Genomic DNA, 19,040 nt, shown 5'->3' with positions numbered 1-19,040 from the left:
AGAAAACGAGCTGTAAAACAAAATTCTCTCATAAGACAAACTGCTCAGAAAGAAAGCTTTACTCCACAAACCTTTATGAAGGATCTTAAATAATTATCCAAGCCTTCTTCATGGCACTTTGATACGATATGTAAGAGAACCCTGAAACAACATTCACAAAAGTCAGCACGTCAGGCTACAATTAACCACTATAGTTTGATTGTTAGATAAAACCATCATACTTAACCCTAAAAATACCTAATACTGCCTAAATAATTAAAGGTGAGATGACTGCATTAAATGTCATCTTAGTTTGGGTCTAACAGAGATTTCAGCATCTAACAGGCTCAGGGACTTGTAAAATATGTTTCCTGGTTCAAAAGAAGGATATTTTATTTTGGCAACCCAGATATTTCATCTCCTTTCTAAACCACATTTGAAGTATGGTCATAACTGCCATATAGTAAAAAAAAAAAAACCCTTCATTAAGGTAAATATTGAAATCCCCTCTAGTGAGAATAAAAGGAAAAGAATAGAAAAAAAATGTTAAGCATGACAACAGATGGGGGAAAAGGGAAGGGAGAGACAGAGCAGGTATAATGATATGAACTAAAATTGGAAGTAAACCTAAGATTCATAGAAAATTTTAAAATTATGAGACCAGCAGTGGTTCTCCAACTTTAGCGTGCCTCAGAAACCCCTGGAGGGTAGAGTGCACACCCCTCTCCCAGAGTTTCTGATTTTTTAGGTCTGGGGTGAAGTTCAATGATTAGCATTTTTAATAAGCTCCTAGGTGATATTGATGCTGCTGGTCTGGGAACCACATTTTGAGAACCACTGGACTAGAATAATGCTTTTTAAATTTGCAACCAGACTATGCCCAACAGCAGAGAAGAGCAAACAGTATGAAGGTGTGTGGAGCTTCAGCCCTGAGGCTCCAGAGAGGCTCAACAGAAGTGGCAACAGCAGAAGCAGCAAAGCCAGAAACAGCCAGCACTGAGCTCACAATTTTTTGGAAAACTCCTGTTTTAACTTCAAAATTCAGGTGCATTTTGCATCCTACTCTACAATATATCCTTGTTTGTTTTCATATAAAAAGAACACTCCATTATTCTTTCGAGTACAATTTGATGGCCTAGGGCCACTCTGTCCAATGTGAGAGCCACTAGTCGCAAGTGGCGATTAAATGAATTAAAATGAATTAAAATTAACTACGATTAAAACTTCAGTTCCTCAACAGCTAAATGTGGCTAATGGCCACCATATTGGAAAGCACAGGTATAGAACATTTCCACGACTGGAGAAAGTTCTACTGGACAAGACTGGTCAAGGGCAATGGTTCTCAAACTCCCTTGCATTAGGGAATCATCAGGGAAACTTAAAAAAAAAAATACTGATGCTGAGTTCCACCTTCAGAGATTCTGGTTTAATTGGTGTGAAGTTTGGTCCCGGAACAGACATTTTTAAAAGCTTCTAACATGCAGCAGTTTTAGAACCTCCGGTTGAGGAAGTTTATCCTATGGTTTCTGGTATCATCTATCCCTGGGGATATAAGTCCCCTGGTCTGAGAAGTATGAAATTAGAGAAAACTGATATTAGATTTCTGACTTTGGGGTTCTCATTTGGAAGATAAATTTATATTTCAAATGAAGAAATGCAAAAGGAAACAAAAGTTGCTTCTTGGTATTAGAACACTGAAACTCACATGGTGCAGTTGATAGGCACGTCATCTTCATGGGTCATATTTGTGAGAACTCGGAAGAGTTGCATAAGAATTACAGGTAGAAACTGTATCATGACTTGGATCTCCATGGCATGCAAACACTAAAATAAGTCATTATTAGTTATGAAAATAAACCAAAATATGATATAACTTGCAAAGGTGAAACAACAAAAAATTAAGTAATGAAAACTACATTCACTAAATATAAGCTCACTTTAAACACGAGCTTCAGGGGATAGGGGACTTTGTCAGTTACTTTAGCCACATCTCTATTTTGGCACTCAGATTCTGTTAGTTCATTTAATATTAAATGCTCTATTGAAGATAAGTATAACCGGGATCAACAGGTTTTGGAATAAAGACAACAGACTCTTGGTAAACCAACACTCAGTCAGGGCGAGGAGCAGGCATGCTTGGAGGTGATGGAGACGGGCCTACCAGCCCCCAAGTACGTGTGTTTTACAGGGGAAAGTGGGCCATTACTTTGTGGTGAGAAGTTACGTGGGATTCAATAAAGTGTGTTTCTATATATAATTGGCTTTACACTAGCACCATCCACAAGCTAAGGCAGTTCTGCATTCTAACATCTCACAGGACATTTCTTCAAAGTGCTAACACTCTGTCTCTACTGATCAGTCTCTTGACATCAAAAAGAAGAAATATGTCCGTGTATACATAGAAATGATACAAGCAGCTAAATATGTAAAATGTCTTCCTTCTTACTTCCCTTCTCTCTGCATTCATTTATTCACTCATTCATTCACTCACTCATTTAGTCAACTGGCCAACCAAAAAAACCTCACTGAGCACCTTCTACACCAATTCAATATTTAGTGCCCTGGGAAATACAGACACGGGGAAAACAAGTCTCTGTACTAAGGAACCCAGCATTTATCTTTCATAGCCTCCCTTACTCTTGCTCTATGTTGCCATCCTTACTCTCACCATCCCTTTTCAGGCTTCTCTCATCTATATTTGAATCATCTCAACAGTGACCTCTTAGATTTCCGGGCAGCCTCTCTTCAATCAGATGCATAAGGCAAGAAACTGAGCTCAGGGAACCCATGGTCTATCCTTCAGGTTTTTCCTTCCTTTTGCCCTCTCTCTTCTATCCTTACAGCCGTCGCCCTTTTTCAGAACTCTAACCTATAACCAAAATAGTCTAATTAATTTTCTAGTCGGTCTATGTACACTTTCTCCTCACTCCCAATATGTCTCTCATTTCCAAAACTTAATCCTCCTCAAATAGGGGTTACATCAGGCCACCCCGTGCCACCAAGAAGATTCTTCTGATGTTTCCCCATGACCTAGGGCAGCGGTTCTCAACCAGAGACCCTGTGCCACTCCTCCACCCCAATGTCCAGAGACTTTTTGAGCTGTCACAATTGGGGGGTGCTACCGACATCTAGTGGATAGGCCAGAGATGCTTCTAAACACCCTCCAGTGAACAGGACGGCCCTTTACAACAAAGACTTATCCTGCCCCAAATGTCAATAGTGCCAAGTTTGAGAAACTCTGACCCAGGTATTAAGTCTAAGTTACTTAAGACCCAGCTTACACTCTTAACCTTAACACTCATCATTCTTCACGAGGCCACACTGGTGTCTTGACTGCTCCTTGAATATATCAATGCACTGCTACCTTTGTTCACACTTTGTAGCCAAATCCTCGCCACCCTTCCCAGTCAAGTTCCAACCCCCAGTTCAGTGAAGCCATTCAATCACTCATTCAACAAAGGCATACTGAATGAACTTTCAATTGCCAAGCACATCAAAAAAACATGGTTCCTACCATCAAGCAGTTCACAGACTATGGGGGGAAAACACATGGAACTAAATCACTGCGATACAAACACTAAACAGTACAACAGTGGTATATACAAAATGTACAGAGGAAGAAGCAACCGAGTCTGCCAGTGAGGGGGGAATGTCATATAAGGCTTCAGAAAGGAGGAAGGTTCAAGGATCGTAAGTAGGATCACATCAGGTAGAAAAGAGAGACGGACCTTCCATGCAGAAGTGATCTCCCTGCACCAGTACTGTTCCTCTAGAATTTATTCTCCACACAGCAGCCAGAGGGTTCTTTTTGAAAGGCAAATTCCACAATGTCATTTCCCTCTGTTACAAACAAAACCAACCACCACGAAGAAAAAGTTGTGAAGGGCTCCCCATCCTACATGTACCCGGCCTATCGCTCCCCACTCATCTGAGGCCATCCTCCTGCTTTGCTGCTCAATGTGCTCTAGCTACACTGTCTTTGCTTTTTTTCTTTCTACACATCCCACTGCAAAGTGTTTACACCTGCTGCAATATTCGGTCATCCTTTTACACAGCTTTATCACCTATGGCTGTCTTCCTCGCATCAGCTTCTCTTCAGCTTGAAATGGTGTCATCTCCTAGACAGGCCTTCCCTGACAAGTCCATCTTGACTGCACTCCTGGTCATGCTAGAGCCCAATAACCTGTTCTATTTTCTTCATAGCACTCATCCCTATGTAATGTGACTTACTTATTTATAATCTCTCTACCCCAAATAGAGTAGGTATGTTGTCTAAACTGTTCCCATTATAGTCACAGCATCCAGTACAATATGTGACCCATAGTAGGTGCTCAATAAATATTTGGGGGATGACTGAATAAATGAATAAAATAAGGAACCAAAGGGATAAAGATGGGAACCCTCTAGTCTCAGTGGTTCCTCGGTTTTGTGAACTCTTAGCATTTATACCCTGTATCATGCATTTGACATTTAACTACATATTGCTTTGGACTATCATTTGTACTACTGACTTATATTGTCATTTGACTTAAGTGGATCCTGTCTCTCTGACTGGTTGTAAGATCCCTACGGACAATGAGCCTAAGTTATTCTTCTTTGCAAGCCCCACAGCATCTAGGAAAATACTGAACACATAATAAGAGCTCAACATGTAGATGGTTAAATGAAGTGATGAAACACCGTCATTTACAAGGACAACAGGTAGCAAGGTTTGATAGAAAGAAAACAGGACTAGGAGTCAAGAGACACATCAAGAGACAGGCTTGGCTCAGCTCTGCTAGTAACCAGAATGACCACAGGCAAATCACTCTCCTCGGGCCTCAGTTTCCTCATCTGTAAAACGAAATCGCTAAAGATCCCTTTCAGCGCTAACATTCCATACAGGAGTTTGGCTCTTTCTATGATCACATGGCATTTCATTCACTGCCACTAGAGGGCAAGCATAGGTCACATAAATATCAGAAATTCCACACCCTTAAAAACGGAAATATGAGTACTTTTTTTCCCCCTCCATTCTAAGAATACCAGTATAGGAAAATAGTGTTCTGTTCAATTCTGTTAAAACTTTTACAAAGCTTCCCACTGGAAAAAAAAAAGACAATGATCTCAACAGACAATGCATTCATACATAGAGCGGGAGTTCTAGACATTACCCAAGAAAAGGATTTGAAGTTAGATGACTACTATACTTCTTAATGATAATTAAGAATCGTAGCCACCATTTATCGGCTACCTCCCTGATTCTACCCTTCCAACAATATATTTTCTGTATGGTAGGCAGAATGATACTTTAAAACCAAAGTCACATCATGTCACTCCTCTGTTCAAGGCTTTCCATCTCATTCAGGGTACAATTCCAACTCCTCTTCATGGCTTATGAGGCCTGACCTGACCAGCAACCCAGCTACCTTTCCAATGTGAGGGCCTATCACTCTGTGTGCCAGCCACACTGGAACTCCGGCTGTTCCTTGATCACACCAAGCAAGCCCCTCAGGGCCTTTGCCCTTGCTGTTCCCAGCTCTCCCCCAGAACTCCACATAGCTGGCACCCTCCTTTCCTTTAGGTCTCTGTCAAACATCACTTTACTGGAGAGCTCTTCTCTGACACTTTATCTAAAAGAGGGACTCCTTATCACTCCTATTCCCCTTCACTATGGTTTGGTTTTCTCTATAGCACTTATTACCACCTGACATGACATACACATCGGCCCTCCGTATCCACACGTTCCGCATCTGTGGATACGGACAGCTGACTGCAAGGGACATGAGCATCTTTGGACTTTGGTATCTATGGAGGGTCCTGGAACCAATCCCCCGAGGACACAGAGGGACCACTGTATGTGTATATGTGTGTGTGTGTGTGTGTGCATTTATTCGTTTATGTGTTTATTGTCCATCTGTCTCCACAACAAAGTAAGCTCCTTGAAAACAGGGATACTGTTTGTTTTTTTCATTTATCCTCCCAATGTTTAGAATGAAGCCTGGCCCATAGGATGTACTCAAGAAAAAAGTGTGGAATGAATGAATACTATATAGCAGATGCCTTATCTCACTGAGGCCTTGTAACCACCCTACAAGTGGGTTGTTTTTTTTGTTTTGTTTTGTTTTGTTTTTTAACATCTTTATTGGAGTATAATTGCTTTACAATGGTGTGTTAGTTTCTGCTGTATAACAAAGTGAATCAGCTATACATATACCTATATCCCCATATCTCCTCCCTCTTGCGTCTCCCTCCCACCCTCTCTATCCCACCCCTCTAGGTGGTCACAAAGCACCGAGCTGATCTCCCTGTGCTATGCGGCTGCTTCCCACTAGCTATCTATTTTACGTTTGGTAGTGTACGTATGTCCATGCCACTCTCTCACTTCGTCCCAGCTTACCCTTCCCCCTCCCCATGTCCTCAAGTCCATTCTCTAGTAGGTCTGCGTGTTTATTCCCATCTTGCCCCTAGGTTCTTCATGACCATTTTTTTCTTTTTTTTTTTAGATTCCATATATATGTGTTAGCATACGGTATTTGTTTTCTCTTTCTGACTTACTTCACTCTGTATGACAGTCTCTAGGTCCATCCACCTCACCACAAATAATACAATTTCGTTTCTTTTTATGGCTGAGTAATATTCCACTGTATATATGTGCCACATCTTCTTTATCCATTCATCTGTCGATGGACACTTAGGTTGCTTACATGTCCTGGCTATTGTAAATAGAGCTGCAATGCACATTGTGGTCCATGACTCTTTTTGAATTATGGTTTTCTCAGGGCATATGCCCAGTAGTGGGATTGCTGGGTTGTATGGTAGTTCTATTTTTAGTTTTTTGAGGAACCTCCATACTTTTCTCCATAGTGGCTGTATCAATTTACATTCCCACCAACAGTGCAAGAGGGTTCCCTTTTCTCCACACCCTCTCCAGCATTTATTGTTTGTAGAGTTTTTGATGATGGCCATTCTGACTGGTGTGAGGTGATGCCTCATTGTAGTTTTGATTTGCATTTCTCTCATGACTACAAGTAGGTTTTTATCTTTATGTGAGAGAAGAAGAAACAAAGGCTTGGAGAAGTTAAGTAAGTTGGTCAAGGTCAATCACAGAGCTAATAAGTGACAGACCTGGGACACAAACTCAGTTTGTGATTCCAGAACCCATACGTGTATTACCTCATGTCATACTACCTCTCTGAAAGAAATGAACCTTTTCATTTCCTGAGAATATTATTCACTATTAACATATGCCTAAAGGGAAATCCTGTAGAGGCTTCATTTAAAATAAAAATGCCTCAGACTGGCCATGGCTGATCTACTGAAGGAGCAGACAAAAGAAAAGTCACTGTTAGCTGGGTCCCATGACGTGCGCCCTGTCCCACCACGTTAGGGAATAAATGGAGTCTTGGATTCTCAATACATTTGATAAAATATGGCGTTACTTATGACTCCCTCCTATGCAACATGCAGAAACTAGGTTCTCTTTTTTTAGCTGACCCTTCTGATAATCTTTCGCCTACGAACACAGGAATCATTTCACATTTCATTCCAAGCAAAAGTGACTCCATTTCTCCTGGCCCTTTTCCCCAAGCTTTCTCCACCTTTACCAGGTCATTGGCAAGATGAGAAAAGGTCTGGAAAAATCAATTTATGGAACTGAAATAAACATTTTCATGAGATTTTCAAAAATATGTCGACGAATTCTGGCTAAAACATTTTCTTCCTAATGTAGCAATTCTGTGGTCTGCTTCTAAACAGCCCCTTGATGGAAAAGCACATAATAGAAAGTGTTCTCTTGAGGATACACAGCCAAAAGTATTTTTAAAGGGTTCGTTTGATTTTTTTCCCCCACGTCAAAAAATGTGGCAACCGAATGACATGAAAAACAAACCTTTCACAGAAAGCTACTGTTCATTTACCTTTAAATATTTAATGAGCTCCCCTGGAACTTCTTTCGAGCCTGACTGAATAAGCTGGCAATGATGGAAGAATTTGTGCACATGTAGATCCTGAAAAACAGATGGACACAGCATATGAAATTTGATTCATTTTTTTTTCTTTTTTAACATCTTTATTGGAGTATAATTGCTCTACAATGGTGTGTTAGTTTCTGCTGTACAACAAAGTGAATCAGCTGTACGTATACATACATCCCCATATCTCCTCCCTCTTGCGTCTCCCTCCCTCCCACCTGCAAAGCACAGGCTCCGCCCCTGCACCACACCCCGCCACCCCGGAATCTTGGAAACCTGTTTCCCCGGGTCTTCTAATGGCCAGACTCGGCATCTGCAGCTACCAACATGCATGTTCCTAAATGAGTCCCATAGTCCTCTCGACCATCACACAAAGCAGCAAAACCAGGCGCATTCAGCATGTACCTAAGCACACTGGGTAGGTCACCATTTATGCCCAAGTAGTCACACATTTGTTTAATCTCTTTTTTGGCTAGTGTAGCCTCTGAAGTTGGGCTGCTTCTATATTTTAATGAAACGAGCAGGAAGAGAGGTCTGAATTGACAGGTGAAGAAAACGTAGCAGCAGGGAGTCACCAGAATAAGTCTCAGGCATTCAGTGCCCAATGTACCCTGGCCCTGCACCGGCCAGTGTCCAGCTGTCCTGTATGGAATCTACAGATATTGAATTTGTGGACGGCATGGACTGTATCAGGAACCAGAATCATGAAATTCGGATTTTGACCTGCTTCCTCTAATTATTACCTGTGTGACCTCGGGTAAATCATCTAACCCGAGCGAGCCTCGGTTTCTTTTCCTCTAAAATGATGAAGTGGGCAGGGGGAATTGAGAGGGACCTTGTAGGCCACACCAAAGAGCGTGGACTTCACCTTCTCCACCGTGATTTTTCAAACTGTGCTTGAGGTGTCTCACAGATATTTGATCCTAATTTCATGGATGTCAAGACTAAGAGCAAACTGTAGTAGCCAGCCATGATCCACTGACTGCAAATTTCTGTGTTCAACTCTAGTCTAACCATGAGAAAAATGTCAGACTAATCCCAACAGAGGGGCATCCTACAAAATACCAGTAGTCCTGAAAACTGACAAGGTGACCAAAAACAAGGAAAGTCTCGGAACTTGTCACCGCCAAGAAGAGCCTAAGGAGATATGACAACTAAATGTAACACGCTATACTGGATAGAATCCTGAAACAGAAAAAGGACATGAATAGGTAAAAGGATTTGGTAATTTGAGAAGAATTTTTAAATTTGAGCTATTATTAAGAATGATGTTATTACTAATGAGAAAGTCTTTCAGGCCACAACTTCTCTAAGGCTGTAGAATCGAATATAGTCTATGTTAATCCAGAAATATACTCAAGTATTAAAATTGACAAAATTCAGGTGATGCAACTTACTTGAGTATAAATGGTAGACTCCAAGTGACTTTTAATCTTCAACAAAGGCTTTGCACCATCTACCCACTTAATATCCACATTAGACTGCTGTGAAGAGAAAATACACACATGAGTTTCTGTACCATAGCAATGGATAGATGAGCAACATATAACGCCTTTATGCATTTCAACATTTTCTTTCAGAAACAAATGTGTTAGTTTCGCACATAGGGAATTATTGGAGAAAATAACCTGCCTTTAGAATAAATGTATCCTAAACCATTTTGAATTTCCAATCCTTTGCAGGCTGATACTTTTCCAAATGACAATAAAAATTACTAAAGAAATGAATTCTTTTCATGATGCACAAAATCGAAGTCCCATTTTAAAAATCGTTATTAGAATCAACAGACATGAGGTTACTTTGTCAAACTATTATACAAGCTTCTCAACACTCATTTTCTATACTTATCTTTGTCGTGGACCAGCACCAGCCCTCAAACCACACTCTGAGTAGCTATCAACCAGACCAAACTATCGACTATGCCAACGGTATTCTACTTTTTAAACATTTCATCATATATGTATAACTGAATCACTTTGCTGGACAGCAGAAATTAACACAACACTGTAAATCAACTATACTTCAGTACAGTTTTTTAAAAAGAGGGGAAAAAAACATTTCATCATGATTACTTCAACAAATACAGATATTTTCCTACCCTTCTTGATTCGGCATCATTCAGATTCAAGTAGCCTGGGGGAAGATTAGCGGAAACTGGCAGCTGCTGCTCAAATGTGATGATTCTACCATCCTTCAGCAAAGGTACCCAGGCAAAGCCAACTGCCAAGACAATAAACAACCATGAGAAATGAAATCGCAAATGCAATTAGCTACACCAATGTCTGGTCACCGGGGAGCAGGGCAGGTCTGTATGTGGGAGTCCAGGTGTTGGGCATCCGAGTACTGGGGAGGGAACAATGAGTTTGGATCGCTTCCTAATCCTAGCCTGACCACTAACAGGTTATTCATGCTACCTCCCTGACTATAATGATGGGAACAACAACACACAGCTCTTCTATCAAACAGAGTGATTGAGAGACCAAAGTGAGCTAATATACCAAAACACTTGAAAACGTTTAAAGTGCATCAATTTCATTATTTTGACACACTGTGGGAGAATTTTTGGTAGACTTATTTTTTAAACGATTCAGATGTCTCTCGTCCATCCTTACAGAGTCTCATATCTGAGACAACAATCACCATTGTTGCTTCCAGCAACCCTAGGGTAAGCAAGGGACTGCAGAAAATTAAGGTCACAAGTCAAGGTTACATTCCATATTTATACAAGGCAGTATTTATCTGGGCAGTTTTCCTGATTACAGAAGGAAGAGGGGTAGTGGGAGAATGCAGCCAGGGCACAGTGCTTACAACTGCAATCCACTGAGAGATTTTCCTCCCAGTCTCTACATTTCTTAACAGTTCTACCCCAAAGAGCCTCTTGGCTTCCTATTAGAAAACTCATCATGTTCTAGCTAAAAAAGCCAGAGCCATCTGTGTTGCTCAAGTCAAGCGATGTCAGTATTTCCATTATAGAGATTACTCTGGGCTTCAAGTGTTTATAACTCAGCTGTAAAAAAGCTTGCTCTGGACTGAGTTCTGGCATATGAGAGAGAGTGTTGGCTGGAGAGTACTTTTGAAAGCCATTGCTTTCTGATGCTTTGAAATACTTTGCGTAAGTGCGTGTGTGTGTGTGTGTGTGTGTGTCTGTGTGTGCACGCGTGCATGTGTTTACACTGTGAGCACTTAAGTCAACACAAATCTGGTTAGAATGTTTTCATTCATGTGTTTAATTTGGCAAATGCTTTAATTCTTAAAGAGACTAATATGTTGCTTTCTCTAAGCAGACTGAATGGCTTTCTCAGATGCTGAAACATGCCTGAAGGGCATCTTACTAGTACAACTTCAGAAATGCTCTACCCAGAGATCTTCTTTTAGAAAAAGCAGAGGAAAGTAACACGAGCAGAAAAACCATGCAAAAGGACTCTGTCAAAGTAGTTAAACTGAAAATTAGACAAATGACAAAAGGTTTCCAGTCCAGAAAGTAGGAAAAGGAAAATATATTTCTTCTTCTTAGGCAACATTTTTTTTTTCCTTATAGAAATTCTTACTGAGATATGATTCAGATGCCATACAATTCATCTACTGAATATTTAAAGTATACAATTCAATGGTTCTTAGTATATTCACAGAGCTGTGCATCTATTGCCACTATCTAATTCCAGAACTTTTTCATCACTCCAAAAAGGAACTCCATATCCCCTTAGAAGTCACACCCTATTTGCCCTTCTTCCAGTCCCGGCCAACCACTGATCTCCTTTCTGTCTCTATGGAATTGCTTGGGCAACATTTTGCACTGTGAATCAATCAGAGCATGGCCAAGGGTATCTTGCAGTCAAAACTCATCTAGCACACTTGGAAGCTATCAAGGTACAATGTCAAGCACAAGCCATCTAGCTCAAAGATGTGAAGCCACTTAAAAGATGGACAGTTAAAAGTGATGAGTGGTGGGGAGGGAGGGATAAATTAGGAGTTTGGGATTAACAGATACATACTACTCTATATAAAATAGATAAACAACTAGGACCTACTGTATAGCACAGGGAACTATATTCAATATCTTGTAATAACCTATAATGGAAAAGAATCTGAAAAAGAATATATATATATATATATATATATATAGGTGTATACACTTAATCACTTTGCTGTACACCTGAAACATTGTAAATCAACTATACTTCAAAAAAATTTTTGATTTTTTTTTAAAAAGTGATGAGTGGCACATAGAACAACCATCTCACACTCCACTAAGCATCTTGCCCAATCTGCCTAGGATTTGGATAAGGAAATAGTCATTTGTTGCTCAGGAGGTGCACTGTCATAGGTTCTCATCATTCTGCCAGATTTCTTCTCAACCTGCAAGGTCCCTAACCTGAATGAACTGCAATTTCTATGGGGATCTAGAAGAGGACCACCCTATCCACAAAGGGAACTTCCTAATATTCAGTCCTGCTGTGTGCCGGGCATCACTCAGATGTCTCACTAGCACCTCAAACTCAACATCAGTCAAAACCTACCATCCCTACCCACAATTCTGCTACCTGGCAATACCTTCTTTCCAGTTTCGAAACTTCAGTGCTAACTTTGAATTATCTCTCTAGTAGCCAATCACTTGCCAGGTGCAGTATACTCCTCTGCAATTCTCTTTTCCTCCATCCCCCCCGTGACAGCCATAGTGCGGCCCCCTTTCTCTCCTGGACTTCAGAAATAGCCCCCTAACTGGTGTTTCCTCCTTCCTTCCTTCTTCCTGCTCCAACTCACCTCACCCATTATATTGCTGCCTGATTAGATTTCCTGCAAAACAGCTCTTACTGGTGTTTACAACCCTCCAGTATTTCCTTATCGGTAACAGAATAAAATCAAACCCACAACCTGGCATTCAGGGCTTCCCACCATCTGACGCTTCCTTTCCAACCTGGCATCCTATGATTCCCTCTCCAGTCCCCTGTGCTTTGATCCTATTGAATTACTTGTGGTTCCCTGTCCAGACCCCTCAATACTCTGCCTCTGTACCAGCTGTTCCTTCATCCTGGAATCCTCTACCTTCCTGCCATCACTGCATTATCAAACTCTACCCTGCCCTTTAAGGCCTCACCCAAACACCATCTCCTCCTGGAAGCCTTACCTAATTCCCAGCCACTTGTCCCTCCACCAGCTGAAGTAATAACTCGCTCTTCTCTGACATCACACAGCGCCATTTTCTTGGTAACTACTACTTTCTATCTTGTGTTATAAATGTCTACATAGGTCTCATTTCCCCTACTAGATCATGTGCTCACTGAAGATGAGATCTATGTTTGGTTCTCCACTGTATTCTCCATAGTACCTCCTATAATATCTTGTACATAATACATATGCAGACATATTTGCTGAGTGAATGAACAAATGAACAAATTTAAGATTGGTCCAGGGACTTCCCTGGTGGTGCAATGGTTAAGAATCCGCCTGCCAGTGCAGGGGACACGGGTTCGCTCCCTGGTCCGGGAAGATCCCACATGCCGCGGAGCAACTAAGCCCGTGCGCCACAACTACTGAGCCTGCGCTCTAGAGCCCGCGAGCCACAACTACTGAAGCCCGCGCCTTTAGAGCCAGTGCTCCACAACCAGAGAGGCCACCGCAATGAGAAGCCCGCGCACCGCAACAAAGAGTAGCCCCCACTCACTGCAACTAGACAAAGCCGGCGGGCAACAAAGACCCAATGCAGCCAAAAATAAATAGAGAGGAGCTTCAAGATGGCGGAAGAGTAAGACGTGCAGATCACCTTCCTCCCCACAAATACATCAGAAATACATCTACATGTGGAACTGCTCCTATAGAACACCCACTGAACACTGGCAGAAGAGCTCAGACCTCCCAAAAGGCAAGAAACTCCCCACGTACCTGGGTAGGGCAAAAGAAAAAAGAAATAACAGAGACAAAAGAATAGGGACGGACCTGCACCAGTGGGAGGGAGCTGTGAAGGAGGAAAGGTTTCCACACACTAGGAAGCCCCTTCGCGGGCGGAGACAGCGGGTGGCGGAGCGGCGGGAGCGTCGGAGCCACGGAGGAGAGCGCAGCCACAGGGGTGCGGAGGGCAAAGCGGAGAGATTCCCGCACGGAGGATGGGTGCCGACCAGCACTCACCAGCCCGAGAGGCTTGTCTGCTCACCCGCCGGGGCGGGCGGGGGCTGGGAGCTGAGGCTCGGGCTTCGGAGGTCGGATCGCAGGGAGAGGACTGGGGTTGGCGGCGTGAACACAGCCTGAAGGGGTTAGCGCACCACAGCTAGCCGGGAGGGAGTCCGGGAAAAGGTCTGGAGCTGCCGAACAGGCAAGAGACTTTTTCTTGCCTCTTTGTTTCCTGGTGCGCGAGGAGAGGGGAGTCAGAGCGCCGCCTAAACGAGCTCCAGAGACGGGCGCGAGCCGCGCCTATCAGCGCGGACCCCAGAGACGGGCATGAGACGCTAAGGCTGCTGCTGCCGCCACCAAGAAGCCTGTGTGCAAGCACAGGTCACACTCCACACCTGCCCTCTCGGGAGCCTGTGCAGCCCGCCACTGCCAGGGTCCCGTGGTCCAGGGACAACTTCCCCGGGAGAACGCACGGCGCGTCTCAGGCTGGTGCAATGTCACGCCGGCCTCTGCCGAAGCAGGCTCGCCCCGCCTCCTCCGTACCGCTCCCTCCCCCGGCCTGAGTGAGCCAGAGCCCCCGAAGCAGCTGCTCCTTTAACCCCGTCCTGTCTGAGTGGGAACAGACACCCTCAGGCGACCTACACGCAGGGGCGGGGCCAAATCCAAAGCTGAACCCCGGGAGCTGTGCGAACAAAGAAGAGAAAGGGAAATCTCTCCCAGCAGCCTCAGAAGCAGCGGATTAAAGCTCCACAATCAACTTGATGTACCTGCAGCTGTGGAATACCTGCATACACAAGGAATCATCCCAAATTGAGGAGGTGGACTTTGAGAGCGAAGATATATATATTTTTTTCCCCTTTTTCTCTTTTTGTGAGTGTGTATGTGTATGCTTCTGTGTGTGATTTTGTCTGTAGAGCTTTGCTTTTACCATTTGTCCTAGGGTTCTGTTTGTCCGTTTTTTTTGTTTTTTTCTTTTTTTTAGTATAGTTTTTATGGCTTGCTATCATTGGTGGATTTGTTTTTTGGTTTGGTTACTCTCTTCTTTCTTTCTTTCTTTTATTACTTTTTAAAATTTTTTTAAAAATTATTTTTTACTTAATAACTTTTATTTTATTTTATCTTCTGCTTGCTTTCTTTTTTTTCCTCCCTTTTATTCTGAGCCGTGTGGATGACAGGCTCTTGGTGCTCCAGCCAGGCGTCAGGGCTGTGCCTCTGAGGTGGGAGAGCCAACTTCAGGACACTGGTCCACAAGAGACCTCCCAGCTCCACGTAATACCAAACGGCGAAAATCTCCCAGAGATCTCCATCTCAACGCGAAGACCCAGCTCCACTCAACAACCAGCAAGCTACAGTGCTGGACACCCTACGCCAAACAACTAGAAAGAAAGGAACACAACCCCATCCATTAGCACAGAGGCTGCCTAAAATCATAATAAGGCCAGAGACACCCCAAAACACACCACCAGACGTGGACCTGCCCACCAGAAAGACAAGATCCAGCCTCATCCACCAGAACACAGGCACTAGTCCCCTCCACCAGGAAGCCTACACAACCCACTGAACCAACCTTAGCCACCGGGGACAGACACCAAAAACAACGCAAACTATGAACCTGCAGCCTGCGAAAAGGAGACCCCAAACACAGTAAGTTAAGCAAACTGAGAAGACAGAAAAACACACAGCAGATGAAGGAGCAAGGCAAAAACCAATCAGACCAAACAAATGAAGAGGAAATAGGCAGTCTACCTGAAAAAGAATTCAGAGTAATGACAGTAAAGATGATCCAAAATCTTGGAAATAGAATGGAGAAAATACAAGGAACTTTTAACAAGGACCTACAAGAACTAAAGAGCAAACAAACAGTGATGAACAACACAATAAATGAAATTAAAAATTCTCTAGAAGGGATCAATAACAGAATAACTGAGGCAGAAGAATGGATAAGTGACCTGGAAGATAAAATAGTGGAAATAATTACTGCAGAGCAGAATAAAGAGAAAAAAATGAAAAGAATTGAGGACAGTCTCAAAGACCTCTGGGACAACATTAAACGCACCAACATTCGAATTATAGGGGTCCCAGAAGAAGAAGAGAAAAAGAAAGGGACTGACAAAATATTTGAAGAGATTATAGTTGAAAACTTCCCTAATATGGGAAAGCAAATAGTTAATCAAGTCCAGGAAGCACAGAGAGTCCCATACAGGCTAAATCCAAGGAGAAACATGCCAAGACACATATTAATCAAACTATCAAAAATTAAATATAAAGAAAACATATTAAAAGCAGCAAGGGAAAAACAACAAATAACACACAAGGGCATCCCCATAAGGTTAACAGCTGATCTTTCAGCAGAAACTCTACAAGCCAGAAGGGAGTGGCAGGACATATTTAAAGTGATGAAGGGGAAAAAACCTACAACCGAGATTACTCTACCCACCAAGGATCTCATTCAGATTTGACAGAGAAATTAAAACCTTTACAGACAAGCAAAAGCTGAGAGAGTTCAGCACCACCAAACCAGCTCTACAACAAATGCTAAAGGAACTTCTCTAGGCAGGAAACACAAGGGAAGGAAAAGATCTACAATAACAAACCCAAAACAATTAAGAAAATGGGAAAAGGAACATACATATTGATAATTACCTCAAATGTAAATGGATTAAATGCTCCAACCAAAAGACATAGACTGGCTGAATGGATACAAAAACAAGACCCATATATATGTTGTCTATAAGAGACCCACTTCAGACCTAGGGACACATACAGACTGAAAGTGAGGGGATGGAAAAAGATATTCCATGCAAATGGAAATCAAAAGAAAGCTGGAGTAGCAATTCTCATATCAGACAAAATAGACTTCAAAACAAAGACTATTACAAGAGGCAAAGAAGGACACTACATAATGATCAAGGGATCAATCCAAGAAGAAGATATAATAATTGTAAATATTTATGCACCCAACATAGGAGCACCTTGATACATGAGGCAAATACTAACAGCCATAAAAGGGGAAATCGACAGTAACACAATCATAGTAGGGGACTTTAACACCTCACTTTCACCAATGGACAGATCATCCAAAATGAAAATAAATAAGGAAACACAAGCTTTAAATGATACATTAAATAAGATGGACTTAATGGATATTTATAGGACATTCCATCAAAAACAACAGAATACACTTTCTTCTCAAGTGCTCATGGAACATTCTCCAGGATAGATCATATCTTGGGTCACAAATCAAGCCTTGGTAAATTTAAGAAAATTGAAACCGTATCAAGTATCTTATCCGACCACAACGCTATGAGACTAGATATCAATTACAGGGAAAAAACCGTAAAAAATACAAACACAGGGAGGCTAAACAATACACTACTTAATAACGAAGAGATCACTGAAGAAATCAAAGAGGAAATCAGAAAAACCTAGAAACAAATGACAATGAAAACACGACAACCCAAAACCTATGGGATGCAGCAAAAGCAGTTCTAAGAGGGAAGTTTTATAGCAATACAATCTTACCTTAAGAAACAAGAAACATCTCAAATAAACAACCTAACCTTACACCTAAAACAATTAGAGAAAGAAGAACAAAAAAACCCCAAAGCTAGCAGAAGGAAAGAAATCATAAAGATCAGATCAGAAATAAATGAAACAGAAATGAAGGAAACGATAGCAAAGATCAAAAAAAATAAAAGCTGGTTCTTTGAGAAGATAAACAAAATTGATAAACCACTAGCCAGACTCATCAAGAAAAAAAGGGAGAAGACTCAAATCAATAGAATTAGAAATGAAAGTGGAGAAGTAACAACTGACACTGCAGAAATACAAAGGATCATGAGAGATTACTACAAGCAACTATATGCCAATAAAATGGACAACATGGAAGAAATGGACAAATTCTTAGAAATGCACAACCTGCCGAGACTGAACCAGGAAGAAATAGAAAATATGAACAGACCAATCACAAGCACTGAAATTCAAACTGTGATTAAAAATCATCTAGCAAACAAAAGCCCAGGACCAGATGGCTTCACAGGCGAATTCTATCAAACATTTAGAGAAGAGCTAACGTCTATCCTTCTCAAACGCTTCCAAAATATAGCAGGGGAAGGAACACTCCCAAACTCATTCTACGAGGCCACCATCACCCTGATACCAAAACCAGACAAAGATGTCACAAAGAAAGAAAACTACAGGCCAATATCAATGATGAACACAGATGCAAAAATCCTCAACAAAATATTAGCAAACAGAATCCGACAGCACATTAAAAGGATCATACACTATGATCAAGTGGGGTTTATCCCAGGAATGCAAGGATTCTTCAATATACGCAAATCAATCAATGTGATACACCATATTAACAAATTGAAGGAGAAAAACCATATGATCATCTCAATAGATGCAGAGAAAGCTTTCGACAAAATTCAACACCGATTTATGATAAAAACCCTCCAGAAAGTAGGCACAGAGGGAACTTACCTCAACATAATAAAGGCCATATATGACAAACCCACAGCCAACATCATCCTCAGTGGTGAAAAACTGAAACCATTTCCACTAAGATCAGGAACAAGACAAGGTTGCCCACTCTCACCACTATTATTCAACACAGTTTTGGAAGTTTCAGCCACAGCAATCAGAGAAGAAAAAGAAATAAAAGGAATCCAAATTGGAAAAGAAGAAGTAAAGCTGTCACTGTTTGCAGATGACATGATACTATACATAGAGAATCCTAAAAATGCTACCAGAAAACTACTAGAGCTAATCAATGAATTTGGTAAAGTAGCAGGATACAAAATTAATGCACAGAAATCTCTTGCATTCCTATACACTAACGATGAAAAATCTGAAAATGAAATTAAGAAAACACTCCCATTTACCATTGCAACAAAAAGAATAAAATATCTAGGAATAAACCTACCTAAGGAGACAAAAGACCTGTATGCAGAAAACTATAAGACGCTGATTAAAGAAATTAAAGATGATACAAACAGATGG

General features: G+C 41.6%; 1 protein-coding gene across 1 annotated transcript in view; it reads right to left on the bottom strand.

Annotated features, from left to right (window-relative positions):
* DOCK11 (dedicator of cytokinesis 11) overlaps positions 1-19,040 on the bottom strand; it is a 189,925-nt gene that overhangs the window by 84,326 nt on the left and 86,559 nt on the right. Inside the window, exons 21-25 of the mRNA XM_061178676.1 lie at positions 10,030-10,151; positions 9,329-9,415; positions 7,878-7,967; positions 1,685-1,803; positions 72-141 (exon numbers count right to left, since the gene is read on the bottom strand). Coding sequence (XP_061034659.1) covers positions 72-141; positions 1,685-1,803; positions 7,878-7,967; positions 9,329-9,415; positions 10,030-10,151 — 488 coding nt within the window. The remainder of the gene's footprint in view (positions 1-71; positions 142-1,684; positions 1,804-7,877; positions 7,968-9,328; positions 9,416-10,029; positions 10,152-19,040) is intronic.

Source organism: Eubalaena glacialis, chromosome X (genome assembly GCF_028564815.1).
Source record: "Eubalaena glacialis isolate mEubGla1 chromosome X, mEubGla1.1.hap2.+ XY, whole genome shotgun sequence".
Taxonomy (NCBI): domain Eukaryota; kingdom Metazoa; phylum Chordata; class Mammalia; order Artiodactyla; family Balaenidae; genus Eubalaena; species Eubalaena glacialis.
This window is presented reverse-complemented; position numbering and strand designations above follow the sequence as displayed.